The sequence below is a fragment of the Gopherus flavomarginatus genome, chromosome 10, assembly GCF_025201925.1.
Source record: "Gopherus flavomarginatus isolate rGopFla2 chromosome 10, rGopFla2.mat.asm, whole genome shotgun sequence".
Lineage (NCBI taxonomy): Eukaryota > Metazoa > Chordata > Testudines > Testudinidae > Gopherus > Gopherus flavomarginatus.
Window position 1 is genome coordinate 33,987,170 of NC_066626.1, and position 21,635 is coordinate 34,008,804.

Here is a 21,635-nt window from a genome sequence, read left to right on the forward strand (position 1 = left end):
TCCAGGTCTCATATTTGCACTTAGATTTCAGCAGCACTTCAGAGGGGGCATGTCAGGACCTGGGTGTTACTATGTCTCCACCCCTGCACAGGGGCAGATGAGAATAGAGCAGTAGTGCTGTGGAGAGTGCTGCCCATATCAATTTTTAAATGTAAGAAGTGTATTTCCTTCAGCACCCAGGAAGCATTATGTCCTATACGGCATTAAAAGTGCAACCTGCTGCATTACCTTGTCTCTCAAAAGACATAATTTAGACTTTAATTTTATTTATAGAACAACTACTATGCACCAGGGAGGCAAGGCCAATTTCCAAAAACAGTCGTGTCTGGTAGCCTAATATCTCTAAAATAAACTCATACTTGGAATTCTCTTTCTGCCTTTGTGCTCTGGTCACATCCTTACATTTTAGCAGAGTATGGTCTTGATTTCTGTGCCTCACCTTCTTCATGGTCCAGTGCTGTCGTCTGGCAATCTTGCTTTTCTCCCGGGAACAGCAATGTCAGCATTTTTTAAATGGAATGGAAGGAAGAAATAACAGAGTTCTACTGGAACATTTCTGTCCCTCTCAAACATTACAAATCAGACACCGTGTAGTGGAAGTACATAATGAACATGCCCAAACTTGATAATACGCCTTATAATTGCAACAACTGATGATAATACGTAAAAAAGCTATATTTAAAAAAAATCATAACAAGCATAAAAACTTAGGAAATAGATGTAATATAATTGGTTTTGTGCTTTTTTGCCTGTTGATATATAAAGAAGACCTGAAATAAATGTGTATATATATATATGTGTGTGTAAATAGTGGCTGCAATTTGAATTTAATATTACCATGGGCAGTAAAGAAAAACAGCTCCTTCTGCAGAAAAAAATATATAGAAAAAAATGCCAAAGTGATTTTCAACAGTGAGAGAGAGCTACCTATGGTTCAATTTAAATAAAAGCTTTTAAATCCCAGTCCATGTTTAATTAACGTTCAAGAGAGTCAAGATTGCCTGCACATCTGGAGACACAGAAATGAGAAATAACACTGTGCTCTAATGTGATTAGCAAACTGAAAGAAGCAATATAAATTTGCTCCCTAACTGAAAACTCATTTTCTGCTTGTTTGATTGCAGGAACTCAAGGGAAGTGGTGGAAGCCCCATCACTTTAGTAATTTAAAACTAGAGAAGATGAAGTGCACCAGAATAAGCTGCAGTGAAGTATTTTGCATTGGCAGGAAATGGACAGGATGGGATTCCGCCGAAGAAATTTCCATCCCTGATTTCTGTAAGCCAAATTCTACCAAGGACAGGAGCTTTATTATTTCCAGGTAGGAGAATGGAAAAATTGGTGTTTCCACTCCATTTGTGTGGTTTCTGCCTGATAATTCCACTGGGAAATAGGGTTTTTCCCCACCTGCTGCAAAAGGGGCAGGAACTTTGGCACTGAAATTCTCATTTCTTAAAGAATCTACTGAGCCAAGAGCCATTCGTGCAGAAGCTATGTGCCACTATTCAGCTTCATGGCCCACAGAGTCTTCAACGGCAGCCCAATTCTTGCCATATCCTCTGTGTGTTCTGATTCCACTCCTGACATAAACAGATAGTTAAGGGTTAATGTCTCTCTTACCTCTAAAGGGTTAACAAAAAGGGACCCCAAACACCTGACCAGAGGACCAATCAGGAGACAAGATAGTTTAAAATCTCGTGGGAGGGAAGCCTTTGTTTGTGGGTTTTGGGTTTGGTTTTGTTCTCTCTGAGTCCTGGACGGGGCTAGAGGTGTAACCAGGTTTCTGCCAATCTCCCTGCTACGGTCTCTTATTTCAGAATTGTAAGTAGAAAAGGCGGTTACGGTCTTTTAATTTATTTTCTTTTTCATTTGCATATGTGTACTTGCTAGAAGTAGCTTAAATTGTGTTTCTGCTGGAGAAAGTTTCTTTCTATTGTTTATAAGTTGAAAGACCTTGTAACTTTTTACCATCTAAAGTGCAGAGATAAACCTGTTACTTTTTTCTTTCTTTTTTTATTAAAAGCTTTGCTTTAAGACCTGTTTGAGTGTTTTCTCCTAGTTAAGGCTCAAAGAAGTTTGAGTCTGTATTGCCTGAGGGAGAGAAGGGTAAAGTTCCTCTTTGTGTTAGATTCACGTAGTTGAATCAGGTGATATCCTAGTGTTCCCAGGGCAGGAAGGAGCTGGGGAGGAAGGAGGGAGGGGGAAGGAAATGGTTTTTTCCCTTTTGTTGTGAGACCCATGGAATTTGGGTCTTGGGACCCCCAGGGAAGGTTTTGGGGGGAGACTAGAGTCGATCAGGCGCTCTACTCTAAGTCCTGATTGGTGGCAGCCTATCAGATCTAAGCTGGTAATTAAGCTTAGGGGAATTCATGCTAATACCCATATTTTGGACACTAAGGTCCAGAATTGGGAATTATATTATGACAACTCCTCCTTTTTAAGCAGGTTTCAAGGTTCATTAGTGGCCCAGCAAAAGCTAACGCTGAATCAGTCAGAATTCAAGTGCATTGGAATTGTCTGTGTCTTTAAGAGAATGATGCTGCAGACAATGGCCTTCCTCAGGCTCTGCCTCCAGGCTGCTCCCTCAGCGAGTTATAGGAGACCTGAATCTCCACAAAACACTCACAGGGTGAAGGTAAAGCAGGATGTATGTAACAGAACCAGGAGGAGCAAGATATAAAAATGAAGTGAAAGAAGTTCAACATCCTCACTTTATAAAAAAAAGGTGGCCAAATGGAACCCCACTTTTATGGTGTCACCAAACTCTGGTCTGCTATATTGTGTCTATAACCTTGGATTTGTTTTGTATGTGGAAGACTTCTTGGGAGTCTTTGAAGCTTTCAAGGTTTCACTTTGAACAGGGCCTAGTTCCAGTATCCTGCTGTAATACAGGACAACATTTTAAAAGCCAAGTGTTCCAAGATGGTGTGAGTAATAGCTAGTCTGTATTTTGTGGCAAGGACAACACTCTCAAGACAGTTTGCTGCCTTAGCCTGATCCTATGTCAGTAATGTGAATGTGACATATCTAGAATAGACATGAAAAAAATAATATAAAATATTGTTGGTTGTCAGAGAAGAAGTGGTTGATTTTAGGGCTTTGCAGCAGGTCAGTTTCCATTGTTAGAAATTTATGCTATGGAAGCTAATCTGGTGTATGTTTATTTACTCTACATACATGTTCTTATCTATACAATGTACATAAATCCCGTTATTCTTAATCCAAGATTAACTCGACTATAAACAGCCCTAGAGACCCAGCACCATTACCTGGAGCAGCCATCAGGTTACAGCTGCTTTTGTCACTGTCCCTCTAGATCTCAAATTTCCCTCCCCATTGATATAGGACCTTTGTCCATGTCTATCATCCTCCAGTCAGGACCCAGCAGGGCAGCAGCAAATTCACGATTAGCAGATTGATTGCAATGCCCTATTCACGCTCAGCAGATTCATTACAATACATTTTATGGAGGTTTGTTTTATCACCCCTAAATATACTGGAAGGTTGTTTTGTTTTCAATCTTGTACAGCAAATGTAACAGAAAAAAAATTATCAAATTCAAAGCAAAATTCCTATGTCTGATAAGTTCCCTCTATCATTTTGAGGTTACAGGGATTAAAAAGCAGTGAGGTATCATAACAGAAAGATCAGGTTCCAACACCCCACTGCTTATGGCTGTTTTTCCCCAAATGCTGTCTCTGCTGACAACCACACATCCATTTGCATTTTCTGATGTATAATAAATATAGTCTGCGCTCCAAGTCATTCTCTTGCATAGATCTTGATGGGGAATTTCCCTTCAGAAAACCCGCAAGGTCACAATAGCTCTGGTTAACTTACTAAGAATAGGGAAATACCTTTAATCTCATATGTATCCCTAATGGATATGCATCCTGGGACAGACACTTTGTCCATCACAATCTTTGTTGAGAAGTTTAGGGTTTGTTCATTTTTTTTAAAGAAACCTTTGGTTATGGAAAAGTGGAGACACACAGCGTGTTTTGTTTCAAGTGAAGAGTTAACGCGGGCTGTGGTGTTCATTATCCCTTTCAAACAACATAGTTTCTTCTTAAAACAATGATGTTTGGATGTTGTGAATGGCAGTTGGTAGAGGAAAGAATGATGGAAGCTGGCACAGGAAAAAATCCACTATGATGGATGAGGATATTTATTTATTTATTTTCACAAAGACAGAAAATATCCACACATCTTGATTTTCAATTTTTTTTAACGAAGCTTAAAAGATGACTGCAAGGGTTTGGTGGGTTTTTTTGTTTTTACGTTGTCTAAGGAATTAGACAACTGACAGCATAGATTGACAGTGGTCAGCATGTTAACATCCACCACTGTATTATTGGCTGCCCTACATTTGTTTCCTATACAGGTGCACATAACCTTAAGTTTAAAATGTCTTGGGGGGGGGTGGTATCTGAAACCTTAGTAAAATTGGGGTTTTGTAAAACTGATCTCATTTTCACCCTTCTTCTTGTTATGTGTTAGCTCACAAGTAGTTTGTGATGTTATAAACACCCAAAGACTAGCAAAGACTCCTTTCCAAATGGCTATATTATAGGTATTCTCCATAATCAGAATGCAGTATCTCAGAAGGCCAGTGCAGAGAAGATAATGTGGGTTGAGAGGAAGGGAGAAGCCACAGGGTCCATGGTTATACAGATCTAGTGGCAACAAAACTTCACACATGTGCAGTGGGATGCAACACCTGCTACTGCAGCCCACAGGCATTTCTCACCCTACAATTCCTGCTTAGCTCCTTGCACACAACTAGTTTAAATATATAAGGAGGGTTGATCTTCATCCAGTGAACCATACGTTGAGGAATGGCCTCTGACTTTAATGGGACCATTTTGTGCCAGAGTTGCACTCATATGACTGTAATCTAGCTGCATGATTAAACTCTCTTTGGCATTAGCTCTCTTATTTTACTTTTCATCCACATCTATGTGGTTTTTTTTTTAATTTGTTTTGTTTTGTCCTGATACTGAAAGAGCACTGAAAGATCAGATATGCTTCTGTGGTGTCAGGTGGCTAGTCAGAGGTTCCAGTATGGAGCTGCAGGCTTTCAAATTCAGAAACAAAATCACTTTGCTCTTGTAGAAACAAAAGTCCCTAAAGGAACAACTGATTCAGGAGACCTTGTGTGATCTGGCCTTCCTCACTGACAAAACAAAACACTGCACTAGGCTGACTCTCACGGGCTGTTGGATGGTCATTTATTGCCATATACTGTATATTCAGCTGTCGCTCCAACACTGAAGTGTTCTGAGCAACACCTACAGGAATTCTCATTTTTCCCTCATGTCAGAAAGTTATAGGTAACATTGTTGACAGTTGCCCAGACAGAAATACATCCAGAGTCTTCACAGTCCACTAAATGAATGTAATCGCTATTTTCTATGTCAGAAGAGATAAGGCATAACCATATAGTTGAAGCAAATTTTTTTTTATAAATAGAGGATCACCGTTACTGCAGTTTTAATTGATGTGACCAAAAAAGAAAAGATTCAGTGACAAACACTGTGTTCATCCTATGCTTCCTTATCAACAGAAGAGCAACAGGGTCATCCTATGATTTGAATAGTAGCCCAGGAGTTTGAAGAGCTGGATTCTGTTACCACATCTGCCATGGACTCTGAACAAGCTATTTAGACTCACTGTGAAACAGTGAGCTAAATGATAATGCTTAGCGTCCTTACCTCTGAGTTTGTCATCTCTGAATGGGAATCTGCTGTTGTTCCCTTGTGCTTGGAACTGCTTGGGTTTTTTTTTTCTTTTTCAAGTCCCTGAGGCAGGAATTTTTTTTCCCTGGACACACATCTTGTAAGCACCCTTTACAGATGCACTGGTGAACTGTACTGATGTTACTCCCCAGATCTTGTGGTCAAAGCTAAGAACAAGAAAACACTAAAATAAATTAGATCTTGAGGCAACAGCCTGAACCTCAAGAAAAAAAGGTGCTCTGATGTCTCTCTCTTTCTCACCTGAAGAGAAAGATCCCTTACCATGATCACGAAGCCAGATATTCAGACTTGTCAAACACAAGAAATCAGGGCAGGTCTTGACAAAGCAGTAAGGCTCCCATTCAAAGAGGACAAAATTACAGATAGATAAATAGTTTTATTATTCTCTAGTCTGCTGCTCCATCAGGCTATAAACTGCTGGAAAATAGCAAGTCTTAAAGAACATCCTTTTTCAGTAATGTCCAACTGCAACAGTTCCTGAGATGGGATAAGGGCAATCTCCTGATGGGTCACCATGAGACCACTAGATCCTAAGAATTTGATGGTTGGTGAGCTGTCACTTTGTAGCATCATCGTGCTATCACCAGTAGATCATCCAGATAGCATTAGATCTTGATGGCACTGGGATTATGGATAGCTGCTCTGCAGTCTGTTGTATATTGGAAACTGGTTTTAAAAAATGACAAGCTACATCTTTACATGTGAGAGATTTCCGGGTCCAGCTTGCGGGATAGGGGTCTCTGAAGGAAGCCATGTGATCTGGGTCAGCTGAGTCAGTTCTGCAGCCAGTTTAGAATAAGGTGGGGTGAGTTGTGTCTCTCCGTTTTTAGGGAACAGACTGCTTTATGTCTGTTTTGGGGTTCTTGTGTGTTATTCTGAAGACTGAGAAATAAAGTTGTGTTATGTAGCAACCTTTCACCATGAGTATTTATGTTTTTATCTAACTTCTCTGTATGGATGGCGAACACAACAAAGTCCAGAACTTTGTCTTGTGGGAAAGCCAATGAGAGAATAGTTAGACAACTGGCCTGGTGAAATGACTATTAGGTGCCTGCTGAGTGGAAGCCACCAAAAATGACATCATGGAAGCTGAGGGGGGAAAGACCTGCCTGGCAGAGCATAGAGCTGAACATAGCTATGAGAGTTCTTGAATTTTCCAGTTAGGCTTAATTCACCTGCTGAAGCACTAGCACAGCTAAGACTCTACTGTTAGAGAAGGAGAATTCCCAGGCTGTATCAACATTCTCCCCAGAATTTTCTATCCTTGACAGATAAAAAGGAAGGTAGAGGGGAGATGGTGGCAAAAATAAATCCAGGGGCAAAAAAAACTCTGACTCTTAGAATGAAGATGGAAGATTGTGGAGGGCAAAGTCAGTGACGTTCACCAGGTATGCCTGAAGAGGGCACTGACAGGCAGAATGTACTTGATTAAAAAAATGCAAAAAGAACCTTGTCTCTTTCAAAAACTTAGGGGAAAAAATCAGAAAATTCACCATATTGAAGCCTGACACAGCAGATTCCCAAGTTAGCAATGCTATATTTAGGCAGCTGTATAAGTGGTCTGAATTTCAGCAGTGTTGAGCACACACAACTTCTGACATCAAGGGGATTGTGATGCTTACCCAACTTTCTAAGACAATTTGACATCAACAGATGAAAATCACAACATAAGGATAAATATTCTTTATTACTATTATTTCAGGAACGATATCCTAATTTGCCAGGGTTAGTAAAGAGAATTATCACTTTGTTTGGACGCACTTTGTTCTACAGATGGACTCAGACTGCAAATTTGCATCTGAATCCCTAAGAGTAAGGTATTGTATTCACAGTTGATCTAAAATGTGAAGGGGACTAGCATCTGGTTGTTATTTGGATGCAGTCTGAAATCTCATATGATCAGCTGGCATTACAAAATATCCTCCCCCTTTTGGGCTGAAATTTCATGAGGGCTATGCCTTCCCATCAGGGCCGGTGCAAGGATGTTTCGCACCCTAGGCGAAACTTCCATCTTGCACTCTTCCCCCCCACGCCCCTGCCCTGAGGCGCCCCCCCCGCGGCAGCTCCTTCCTTCTGCCCTGAGGTGCCCCCCTTGCGGCACCTCCCCACTGTCCACCCTGAGGCACCCCTCCCGCCCCAGCTCACCCCTGCTCCGCGCATGAGCACGAGCACCCCGAGCATGCCATCGCTGCTTCACTTCTCCTGCCTCCCAGGCTTGCAGCGCCTAAGCTGATTGGCGTCGCAAGCCTGGGAGGTGAAAGAAGTGAAGCGGCCACAGCGTGCTCAGGGAGGAGGCGGTGCAGAGGTGAGCTGGGGCGGGGAGTTCCCCTGCATGCCGCCCCTCCCTTCCTTGCTGCAGGAGGCCCTCCCCAAGTTCCCCTGCCACAGCTCCCTCCCCCTAAATGCTGGCGGCGACCAGGGCAGCTGAAGATCCAGCCGCCGTGGTCGCTTCTGAAGAAAATGGCGACCCCAAATGCCAGCACCCTAGGCGACCGCCTAGTTCGCCTAAATGGTTGCACCAGCCCTTCTTCCCATATATAGGTATAGTGCCTAGCACGTTTTGAACACCACTGCATTACAAATAAATACATAAAAATATTAACCTTTGAACACTAGTCTTTATTCGGCATCACTCCTGACCTCTAGGATCCAAAACACTGTGTTCTCATCCCATCTATAACCAATAGAGAAAAGACTAAATGCTGCAGTCTTTGGTGAGACCTCTTTGCTTTAAAAATTTGGCAGAGGCTGAGAGTGCTGCTGAGTTGGCTTGTTCTGTCCCTGTTGGGGACAGAGAACTCAGTATGGTGTCAGTGACAGTTCCTATTGAGTCTCAGTCTTGCTTTTTCCCTGAAGTTAGGATCAGCTCATTTTATGAAAACGGTTTAAAAAAACCTGATGGGTTAAATTTAGTATCAAAGGAACACTGAAACTGCCATAAAGTTTGGCTCAATGCTCCATCCACCTTAGAATCCTGTCTGGCAGAGGCCAGTGAAGGTATAAATCCTATGAAGGAAAGAATCAGAAAATCCTGCCCTTAGAGGAAGATCGATATTCATTATTTTTTGTGTCTTATCTAAAGTTCACAGGAGATTTAACCCATTTTCTTTTTATAAATTTGCTTTTTATTTAAGAAATCACCCCTGGATAGATTACTTTTAATACTATATATTGTTCTGCTGTAATGGCTTGATTCATGTTCCTCATCATGAAAGAATATACATGGGATTTAAGTGGTCGACACTAAATTCCAAAAGGGAAATTCATTGCACATAGCCAAAGCTTCTACAGTTATTTTCATACATCCACCATCATTTTTATGAGTTGCCAAGTATTCTGCACATCTGAGTTGCACAAATAAAAATGCAGAACAGTTAATTGTAGCCCAATTTTTGAAACTCTGCCAACAAATGCCTACAGCATGGTATTACAAAAAACAAAATTAGTTTCTCATTTAAAGTATCTTTCTCTCCTGCCTTTAACAGGAGGCTTTTGTGAAAGAGATGCTGGATCTCTGTAGGCTTCTACATAAACTCTAATTATAAACCATTTAAGGGCTGATAGAGTAATGTGTGTACTACCTAATTAAAAATGTAGTGTTTACCCCTGCTAGTGATGAGAGAGAGAGAAATGATGTGTCCCAGGAAGATGCTTTGGAGGGAAAAAAAGGCAGGGCAACTTTCATTCTGGAGAATGTGGTGGTGTTAGATGATGGTGCAAGTGGCACAGAGAGGTCCATGAGAGTACAACAGAGATAAATGTTTTGTAAACTTGCAAGCAACATAGGAGACTCAGCACTATGTTTGGTGTAGTGATACCTACACTTCACTCTTTATGCACTTTCTAGCTCAAGGAATCAAAGTCATCAAATAAAACTATCCAACTGAAACTACGAATAAGGAAATAATATCTAAAATATTTTTTACACCTTACTCTGACGCATACAGTTCTGATCACTGTCGGAGACAGGATACTGAATTAGATAGACTAATGGTCCTATCCTGTAACACAGTTCCTATGGTCCAGTGATTCCCCTGCCTTGCTTCTTACTATGAATTCAGTATTCCCTGTAGCAACATAAATAATCATAGTGGCATGCAGTATTTTAGGGAAAGTTAGTATTGAAAATGTGCATTTCAGAGTTTACACTTAGCTCATAGCTAGCTGTGAGTGAAAAAACCTGTGTATTCTTCTTCTTTATATTTTTATCATTGATCCATTAAAAAAAAACAATTACAATTCTTCTGAGAAATGTAATTGGTGGTAAAAGAAAACTTAGCAATAAGTTCTCCAATCCTGTAGAATCAACTGTGATGAGAATTTCCTATCTGCATCTGTGGTAAAAACTGTTTCCCACGGCACATTTAACTAATAGACTACAATATTTATTTATATGCCAAACTACTGAGAAACTGAGAACCACTGAATTTTACATTCATGTTTTTCGTGAGTACATTTCATCACTGCCTGCTTCCATTCACTTTTAGAATGCTCACAGTTCCCATAGAACTGGGCATTTTCTCTCACAGTCAGGTGATCTTGGAGGTTCTCTTGTCAAAATATCTTTTAAGATTTATTTCTAAGCAAACTGCACATTTCAATTCTCAGTTCTAGGGATTGCTAACTATGGACATAGTTGAAGCCTGCTATTTTCAGTCACCTCAGGGATTTGGACACCCAGTTCCTCACTAATTTTAATGAAAATTGGTGGTGAAATCCTGCCTACTGAAGTAAATGGCCAAACTCCCATTGACTTCTGCAGGGCCGGGAGATCATCCTGGGTGTCCAAATCCCATAGGTGGCTTTGAAAATGCCACCTGGAATGACTACATATCTAGCAGAGTCGTCTTACCTGTTTGTGAGCATGGTCATATGAGTTAATGTGATTGTCAAACTCCTGGTGTTTGTAGTACTGTTTGTCACAGAGTTCACAGTAGAAGTTGGCCTTAAGGTCTTCTAGGGCTTTTGCTATTGTGTTCTCCTTTTCAGCATAATCCTGAAAAAAACAAAAAAACAGCAGAACTTTAGTTGTCCTTCTGATGCTAGAAATTGGATTTGTGCTCTTTATTTTAATTATATTTGTCAACATTGATACTGCTATAACTAAATTTCTGCACATATTTACCAGGTCACACTGCACATATTTTCAGTGAGAGGTACACAGTTGTGCACTTTCCAATTTGCTGCACAATTGAAGGATAGTTTTAGGGTATCAGACAGATGCCAATCTAGAGAAGCAATTTATTTAAAGTTCTGTCCAAAAAGGCCAAATATTTATCATGCCTAAGGTCACGTTAATGTTAATTTCTGTCAAATAACCAGTGCTTAAAATGTTCAGCATATAGTGAACCTAACCAGAACAAGCATGAAGACAAAAAATCAATAATCTATTCTGCTTACAGGACAATTCCAATGAATGATGATGATACAAAATTAAAAAAATAATAATAAAAAACACCATTAGAATGACCTATCTGAAAATATACACCCATAGATAAATTAAAGGATCATTTCTGTGATGGAGGTTTAATGATTTTTTCCCTCAATTTGTTATTTGTCATCGGTAAAAAAGAAATACAGCTCTGCTTGTCATTCATATATTAACATCTTGCAAAGAAACAGGGTTAAAAATAATCTGGTTTACTATTGGAGAATAAATTCTATAAATCCCTATTTGATGTTTTCTTTCCTAGATACACTGACTATACTATGGCCTGTTCTTGAAGACCATAGTTAGTATCTGATTCTGATCTCCGATCAGTTTGACATCAGGGTAACTCCATTGACTTCCGTGGTATTACTCCCAATTTGTAGCACTGTTTGTGAGATCAGAATAAATGGTATAAATGTTAATTACTCCAAGTCCATACACTGAGGAAAGAATACATTTGTCTGGTAAATTATTTGGAAATTTGTATCAGTATGAGGCTTCTTAAACCAACTTTAGTTTCTATCAATCTGTTTCTCACAATAACCTCCTTTTTCAAGGAGTAAAATAAGAAAAAAAACACTATGAAAAATTATTTTATAATCATACCACCTAATGTTGACCTTACCTCTGAAAAATGAATTAAAATGTTCCCTATTATACTTATTTATTAACAATTGTAAAAGCATGTCATGCAACGTCTGTTTTTAAAATAGCTTGTATAAATTTGCAATATGTTATAGAGTTTCCTAAAATGTTCAGAAGAGGTGTTTTTTTAATAAATAATGGGAGTAACAATCATAGTAACTTCAGTTTTAGAGTTGCATCTTAAAATGGTACTTATTTCAATATAATTCAAAGTGGCAGAGCAGCTGGCAGTCATTGTTGATTCATTCACAAGTAGCATAATCATAGCTATTTTATCATCTACTTTCATTTGTTACAATAAAATCAGATTGAGTATTTGCTGTTAGGATAGAGTAGATAGCACTATGGAGTTAGAGTCATGAAAAGAATAACAAAATCAGCTCAGAATTTTGTCTTGAATGGAAGCTAAATTGCTCAATGTTTCTAATGAGGGAAGGGGAAATCACACATTTTTAAAAAATGTTTTTTAGATTCTTATGTTTTATAAAAATTAAGTTTCATATAAAAACCAAGTGAGCCATCAGTTCCAGGAATGAAAGGTGCTACTTTATATTTAGAAATAAATGTATAGTGTATGGGGGCCTAGCCTGGAAACCCTGCAGTTACTAACGTGTTTGAAACTCTCTATTTCAAATCACTTCTATAGTAGCTTAGTTTGGATGAGTTTGGAGTAGAAGTGGGGCCACTACAGGCAATCTCTGAGGGGATGGAATGTCTTGCAACACTCTGCAGAAACTGGTCTGGAGTTGCGGAGGAGGTCTCCAAAGGGATTCACATCCAGTCTTGGTGGAGGTGCAAAATCAAGGGGTGGAGAGATTTATGAAATGAAAACAGTATTACAGCTCTAGAATGCTATATAAGTCCGTTTAGAGGGAAACATGCAAGTACAAAGAATATGCCGGACAGGAACAGTGACAAACCATGATGATGCTATTTTTCATTTCTATAACACTCCATTTGAGGATCGCAAAGCCCTTTACAAAGCAAACACTGAGCCAGATTCTGTTACTCTTACTCACATGGAATAGCACCTAATTTCTTTCTTTGATGTCAGTGGTACTGCTTCTGGTATAAAGTACTACTTATCATAAGAGTGAGACAACCAGAGCCACTATAACTGAAATGAAGTTTACTTTGCAATTATACTCAGCAGAGCCAATGCATCATAACAGAAATAGCAGTTCCTTGCACCATGGTAATCACATGGCCACCACAACTCTTATGCAGCCTTAGTGCTGAGACTCATACCAGCCATTATACAGGGATCACTACCATTGAAATATGCTATGGAATGTCTAAAAATACACTGCAATTCTACACAACAATATATAGCAAAAATAAAGATGCAACTGTGACATTGCACTCCATATGTTTATGGAAATATGCTAATGAGTGTAAATATAATGTAACTGGAATATGCTTTATACAAAAGGTCTCTTGGAAGGTATCATTACAAAGCTTATAATCTACTGAGTGTGTTCATCTTATTTGTATGAATGTGTCATTCTTGTATCTGAAGCTAGAAATATGAAGTATTACTCTGAAGTCCTATTGTAACTATGCAAAGTGTGAGCCACTAATGATGTCTTAGAATCTTGATGGCTCCCATTGACTAGGACAGTTGGTTGTGAATGGCTCTGATTACTCACAAATCTTCCTGGGTACGTGCCAGCCAGCCCTGAAAGAATGGAGAATGAGGTCTTCCAGTGACATGTGATCATGTCACCTAGTACTTGAATCCATCTTAAGCCTGGTGCTTTTCCATTTAGAAGGAGGAGTGGGGACCCAGAGAGACAAAAGATTCCTGCCTTGTGCCAAAACTATAAAAGGAAGTGGAACAGAACAAAGGAGGCTGAGCTGTAACTAATGAGGTCTGTACCGAGGGAAAGGATTGGGCCCAGACTAAGAAGGAGTCTAGTCTGTGAAAGAAGCTTATTGGAACATCTCTGAGGGTGAGATTTACCTGTATTCAGTTTCTTAAACGTATTAGGCTTAGGCTTGCATGTTTTGTTTTATTTTGCTTGATAACATACTTCGTTCTGTCTGATATTACTTGAAACTATTTAAATACTACTTTTTATACTTAAGAAAATCACTTTTGTTTATGTTGTGCCAGGGAAGATAATGGAGCAAGTGATTAAGGAAATCATCTGCAAACACTTAGGTGATTAGGTGATAGGGAATAACCAGCACGGATTTGTAAAGAATAAATAGTGTCAAACCAATCTGATAGCTTTCTTTGATAGGATAATGAGTCTTGTGGATAAGGGAGAAGCGGTGGATGTGGTATACCGAGACTTTAGTAAGGCATTTGATACGGTCTCGCATGATATTCTTATCAATAAACTAGGCAAATACAACTTAGATGGGGCTACTATAAGGTGGGTGCCTAACTGGCTGGATAACCATACTCAGAGAATAGTTATTAATGATTCCCAATCTTGCTAGAAAGGCATAACAAGTGGGGTTCTGCAGGGGTCTGTTTTGGGACCGGCTCTGTTCAATATCTTCATCAACGACTTAGATATTGGCATAGAAAGTACGCTTATTAAGTTTTCAGATGATACCAAACTGAGAGGGAGATTGCAATTGCTTTGGAAGATAGGGTCATAAGTCAAATGATCTGGACAAATTGGAGAAAGGTCTGAGGTAAACAGGATGAAGTTTAATAAAGACAAATGCAAAGTGCTACACTTAGGAAGGAACAATCAGTTTCACACATACAAAATGGAAAGAGACTGTCTAGGAAGGAGTACAGCAGAAACGGATCTAGGGGTTATAGTGGACCACAAGATAAATATGAGTCAACAGTGTGATGCTGTTGCAAAAAAAGCAAACATGATTCTGGGATGCTGTGATACAGCATGGCCAGCGGGCAGCAGGAGAGGGTTAGAAGGGAGCCTTATTTCCTGTAGAGGGAAGAAAGTTTGCTATAGATTAATTAAAGCACCTGAAGCCAATTAGAGTATCGGAAGCCAATTAGAGCACCTGAAGCCAGTCACCTGATAAAAAACCCCTGCTTCAATTAGACAAGGGAAGATGTTGGAGCAGAGAGCAGTTTGGAGGAGTTGGAGCAGAGTGGATTGGTGTCAGAGGAAAGCAGAGGAAAGTTTGGAGAAGTGCTGCAGTGGGCTAAGAAGACAAAGAACCTAGGTTAAGGGACACCTGGCTTGAGCAGAGGGAGGGCAGGAAGCCCTCACAAGCTGAAGGGCAGTAGAGGGAAGTAGCCCAGGGGAAGGAACCGCTAGTTCAAGTGGTTTACCGCTATCCCTAGGGCCCCTGGGCTGGGACCCAGAGTAGAGGGCAGGCCCAGGTCCCTCACTCTCCATTCCCCTCCTCTAGGACACTAGTGGGGCAGTTAATATCCCAGTTCAGGGGCAAAAAACAGCACCCTGAACCACCTCTCCCTCCTCCGCAAGAAGAGAAAGCAGAAGACCCATTATATTAGTGCTGGCAATTTGCCACAATGCATTAACAGATGTGTTGTGAGCAAGACACGAGAAGTCATTCTTCCACTCTACTCCGCACTGGTTAGGCCTCAACTGGAGTATTGTGTCCAGTTCTGAGTGCCACATTTCAAGAAAGATGTGGAGAAATTGGAGAGGGTCCAGAGAAGAGCAACAAGAATGATTAAAGGTCTAGAGAACATGACCTATGAAGGAAGGCTGAAAGAATTGGGTTTGTTTAGCTTGGAAAAGAGAAGACTGAGAGAGGACATGATAGTAGTTTTCAGGTCTCTAAAAGGGTGTCATAAGGAAGAGAGAGAAAACATGTTCATCTTAGCCTCTAAAGATAAAACAAGAAGCAATGGGCTTAAACTGCAGCAAGGGAGGTTTAGGTTGGACATTAGGAAAAAGTTCCTAACTGTCAGGGTGGTTAAACACTGGAAAAAACTGCCTAGGGAGGTTGTGGAATCTCCATCTCTGGAGATATTTAAGAGTAGGTTAAATAAATGTCTATCACGGATGGTCTAGACAGTATTTGGTCCTGCCATGAGGGCAGGGGACTGGACTCGATGACCTCTTGAGGTCCCTTCCAGTCCTAGAATCTATATCAGTGTTATAGAGGGCAGACAATTTATGAGTTTACTATGTTTAAGTTTTATACAGAGTAAAACAGATTTATTTGGGGTTTGGATTCCTTTGGGAGCTGGGTGTCTGGATGCTGGAGAAAGGTGACTTGCTGAGCAGTTTGTGGTTGAAGTCTGCAGCTTTGGGGGCATAGATCAGACCTGAGTGTAGATCAGACATGCTAGTTGAACCAGACTAGCATGTCTGGCTCAACAAGGCAGGGTTCTGGAGTCCCAAACTGGCTTAGAGGTAATTCCAGCACGTCAGGTGACAGTCCCAAGGGGGTCTCTGTGACCAAACCTGTCGCAGCAACTACATCTAGTTGAGACTGCAAGTGGAACCAAGTAGGCAGAATGTAATAACCAGAGATGGAACCTGGCCAAAACACTGGTGAAACATCACTACTTTTAAAGAAAAGCTCTAGAAGTCTGGAAACACCTCAAATGATCAAAACCTTTGGTTTTACGTCTCAGTGCAAATACTATTGCAAGCCTTTCCCATTTTTCATGAAGAACAAACCTGATCAGCTGGCATACTAACTGTAACTAACCTGGACACGGGATTGCTTTGCTGCTATTCTGCCTGGATTTTCTGGTATTATGGTACATTTGGGGATTTCTCTTGGCCTTAGAATGAAGTAAACACTAGTGCTGCAGTGTGTCTAGTAGCCAAGTTTGGAGACCTAATGCCGCTGAATTGGAGGTGGTCAGTCAATGGGAAAATGCAAGGAGCCTGGTATTTTTCTGTGCATTAAAGGAGTGGAGAATTGACTCACTTTGTTAGCACCCCCAAAGAAAAAGGATAATTGAGAGAGCAGGTAGGCCACCAGCTTAAGGGGCGGGAAGCTAATTGCTCCAAAGTTATCACAGATTGGAATGGTACACAGTGAGGGTATACATTTCAGGTTACTTTCTCCCCCGGCCCAGCTCCAAAGACTGCAAAAAGATAAATAAATATTGTTTCAGCACCTTTCAGGAACAGGCCTGCAGTGTCACTATGTGCCTACACCTAAAATGTACTCTGTGCACTTGGTATGTTGATCCTAGTAAGTGCTGACCACCTCTTGTTAGGTGTTGGATGCCCTGTTCTCAGCATCTTGCAGGATAAAGGCCTCTAGTAGGCAAAGGCTAATTCTTAATTAGCCATATAAGATTGTGAGTAAAGAGCTGTGTGATGTGATGCTCCATATTCTGTATAGAAATATGTTTATGATATGAATAGGGTATAACTAAGCTATATTTTATGCAAGATGGCTCGTGTAAGATAGCACTGGAAAGGTTATGATTTACTGAATGTGATTATCCAATTTGTATACATGTATCATTTCTGTATCTGGAGTTAGGAATATTGACTATTACAACTTGGAAACGCCCACTAGACATAAGCAATCAGCCTTACTGGGCCACTGGGAAAAAGACAATTAGTCTTCCAAGATGTAGATCCCCATCTTCCGGGAGCTCCTTCCTGTGGACATTGCAAATAAACCTGGTTTCATGGTTTCTTTGACACTGCAAGGTCAGGTGATAATGTCACCTGGTAAAAAGTACCACCTTGGACACTGTTGGTACATTTCTACTGGAAACAAAGGCTTCCTGCTTTATGTAAATTCTATTTGAGGCTGGGAAGTAAGGCAAACAAGATTCTTCTCCATTGTCTTCCTGCCCAAGAAGAAAGACTGCTGAAAGTACTTGAAGAGACAAAGGAACTGAGTGGTGGGAAAGGCAAGGGCTGAGTCCAGACTAAGACAGAAGTCTAGTCTGTAAAGAGAAATAACTGGAACTCTAAGCCACAGTAACTCTGAAACTTGCCTAAAACAACATCTAGGGTGAGAAATTACTATTTGTTACCAGAAAAAAGAACATGAGTACTTGTGGCACCTTAGAGGCTACCAGTATCCTTAAGATCTTAAGCAATTTCCTAGCTGAGTCTTCTCCTAGACAGCTGTTTGCAGACTCTGTGTGATTCTACAACTGGTGCATCCCTACTTGTGGGTGTGCGTGGCCAGAGTGCCTAATTCAACAAAACAGGGAGAGGGAGCCCACGCTAGTGGAGCAGGCAGGCTCAGTGAAATCCCAGTACATCAGGTGGCATCCCAGAAGGAGGATTCAACCTTTCACAAGCTGATTGGAACATTTTCAACTAATGTAAGACATGCTGTTTTGTCAAAGCAAAATGTTTTGTGCAGACATAAAAAATTTCAATTAAGTTTTCAAAAAGGAAGGTTTCTGAAGTCCTGGATGGACTCTCTTGTCATCTGAATCAAAAGCCTTACATTTTTTATCCAATAATGGACATTTTTACACAATTCTGTTTTGCAAAAATATTAGAAATGTTTTGTTTTCATTCCAATGTAGAGTAAAGTAAAATTTGAAACCTCAAAAGTTGTCACAAAATGAAATTGTCATTCACCCTCCATCTCTGTTATATTTAGAAAAGTGTGTGTTCTATACAATATGTATGTTAACATGAGGGAATGTTATACTGCTTAATATATTCTTTTGAAAAGGAAAATGGAGGGGGTGAAAAATTGTAGAGTGGCTTTTGTCTAAAGCCAATTAACTGGAATACTTGTGGGCATAATTAATACAGTAATTCTTTCATTTCTATTAGATTAATTTTTGTACTTTATGAAGAAAGAGTGTAGAAGCAGCTTTCACTGCATAAAATGTAAAATTTAGTAATGCCATTCTTATTATCTGTATTGATATTACTGTTTGAATTTAATGGTTTTGTCTAAATATCTGCACATATTCTGATTGATTGATTTGAAAGAAAGCAATGTGTGATCTATATGATGGACTTAAGGGAATAAAGTAAGAAGTAGATCTAACATAATCCAAATTATAATAATTATTTAATTATAATAATAAGATGAATTATTTTTAAAGCTCCCCCATCTCTCAGGCAATGAGCAATGCAAAGTAATTTCACAATTAAATACATTAATTACATTATTCATTGATTTTTAACAAGGTCAGCTCCACATTTTAAGAAGATCACTGACCATGGTCATTAGTTAGTTTCAGTGTCATACCCAAATTTAACCAGACTGACCAGGATCAAGGAAACCTGAAGACTGCAGATATTTCCATAGCTGCTTGGCTATCATACTCTTGATTTTGCCCATAAAATGGAGAATGTAATTACAGTCTATAATTGGTAAGTCAAACATCATGTGACATTTTCTTGAATGTGACCTTTTCACACTATCTGGCATCCTACTCTAAGACAGAGAGGCACTGATAATCTCAAACAGCAAGGGACCCACTATCTCGTGACTTTATTATCCAACAGGAACATGGGACGAGTGAAGAGGCATTTCCTGAAAATCATCACTAGCTGACATCTAAGCAGAAAAGACAGTTTGTCCACTTCCTCAAGATTTTGTCCTGTACCTACAGACACAGACTGTGCCATCCAAATCAGAACAATTTTATGTGAAAGTAGCACTTTTCTCCCAATTTCCAAATGGTAGAAGTTCAAATTAACCAACCTATCCTCCACCTAGAACTGTTCTTCTGTGTTCAGACACTATGGAGGAGGTAAAAGATCATTTATTTATTTCCCACATACCTATGGCGAATATTCTTAAAATTCTGATGATGTAACTGGGCAGACTAGAATTGACATCTGTCACTTTTAAGAGAGCACCAAGAGTCAGTCTGCGTGACCTACATACATGGGTATGCATACCCATATAGCATTTTGAAGGGAACTTCCATTGGCCTTCTCTAGGAGACCATTAAAACAGTTTCCTTATCCCAACTAGAGAATGGTAGACAGGAAGAGGTAATGATCAGTCCATGACAATAATATAGTTATATAATCATAGCCTCTTCAGCACCAGACCCATCCAAAAACTAGATCCAGAGTGTGACTCACTTTAACTGTAAAACCAGAAACTACCTGGGATAGACCATCTTTGTCAAGCCAGTTATGAGTCAGAAGAATAGCTACTTCAATGGACATTGAAATTGCTGATCACTCTGAGCCTGGGCACCTCCAATATCTGCATAAAGAGGAACCTACAAAACTCATCAGGATCTCCACAGTGCAGCAGACCTGCACATCAGTGTGCCATCCTAGGACTCTTGTATCACACAGGCACATCATTTGCTCCAATTTATGAGTAACCTCCTGCTTTTGAGATTTAATACACAAAGCAAAACCATTCCATAATCTCCTCTTGATTCATGTTAGACTGTATACCCAGTCAGATTAGTTGGGCTAATAGTAAGCCTGCTGGCTTATCCAACCAGGTCTTGATTATGCAATATTTAAGTAATTGGAATTGTTTTTACTTAAGCCATCTGGGAATTGAGCCCACTGAACCATACTGTGTTTTGTAAAACTTTGTCTACATTTATATAGGATACTGTAATTAAACACAATAGGCCCAAAAGTGAGAGCTATTGAGCACTCAACTCCTAATAAAATCTTTTCCCTCTGCTAAGATATTAATAAACAGTATTAAAGCTCCAAATAGATATTTATACAGGGGTTCATCTGCAGGTAGAAACAAAAACTATTGGGGGAAAATTAGAAGCAGTTTTTAAAACATCATATCAATAAGCCATGTACTAGTGCCATGCTATCATTCTGGAAGGCCAAATTCCTGAGTGAAGCTTGATCATGGATAATTAAAAATGTAGGGTCAACTTCTGCACCCCGTTCTATCTCACTGAAGTCAATGGAGCTCAAACTGGGGCCAGAATTAGTCCCAATAAAGTGTGAATCAATGCAGAATTTGGTCCATAATATTAAGGTTAAACTAAATTTCTGGCAGGCTTGTGATAAGACAGCAATATGTTACCAGTCTTGTCTGTCTCATTAACAGTACTTTCATCTGCAAAACCTTAAAATGGATCATCTTATAAAATAACCTGATTAAGATTTCACGACTACAGCTAACAGTTGTGCATATAGCTCAGCCGTAGTTATTATTTATGATGTCTGGTCCTTTAACATCTTTTTTAAAATCAGGAACTATATTGATAAATATAACATTACTTGTCACAATTTTTTAAAAATAGTTACTATTAGTAAAATTGGGGCTGTCGTGGGTTAGTGGACTGGATGATGAAGTGGGAACATGTATCTGCTGTTCTACTTTACTTGCATTAGCTTCATACAGTCCATGCAGAATAGGGTTGAGGAAGGTTCTACAGATGCTCTGGAGTAAAACAGAAAGAGTGAGGTTAGCTATTGGAATAAGTATACCACTATTAATCCCCTAGAATGTTCCTGGCTCAGCGTTAGGAGAAAGTACCTCTTTGTGCGATTCTTTACCATTGTTGCTTGACACCTTGCACAGATGCAGAAGAGGGGAATGGTTTTTTTTACATCTTCTCAATCTTTTTTTCAGCCACTCAGACCAAGTCAGCATCCAAGGCCAGAGATACAAAGATATTCAGGTGCCTAAGGAGGGTGATAGGCACCTAGTGGTATTTCAATAAGAGTCAGGCACATAAACTGCTTCAGCACTGTTGAAAATTCCACTAAGCACCTATCAACATACTAGGTGCCTAAATAACTTTGAAAATCTGGCCCCTAGTCCCTAATAAAATGTCCTAACTTTGTCCAGCTGAAGATGGGATTGAACGCTAATACTGAGCACAAAGGATGCATTTAGTTTGCATAAAATGAAGCAGATTACAATTTTTGTCATCTTCAGTACAGGCTGCAGCCTACAGAGAGTCTATGTAAGGTTTTTTTTACCTCAAGTAAACTG

The 21,635-nt window shown here is 39.7% G+C and overlaps 1 protein-coding gene across 2 annotated transcripts in view; it reads right to left on the reverse strand.

The window, feature by feature from the left end:
* Window positions 1–21,635, reverse strand: part of ZNF804A (zinc finger protein 804A) — a 265,334-nt gene that overhangs the window by 66,782 nt on the left and 176,917 nt on the right. Inside the window, exon 2 of one of the 2 annotated variants that reach the window (XM_050916396.1) lies at window positions 10,611–10,754. In XM_050916396.1, the coding sequence (XP_050772353.1) occupies window positions 10,611–10,754 (144 nt within the window). Of the gene's footprint in view, window positions 1–439; window positions 467–10,610; window positions 10,755–21,635 lie in introns of those variants that run through there. The other variant, XM_050916397.1, reaches the window with a different exon arrangement.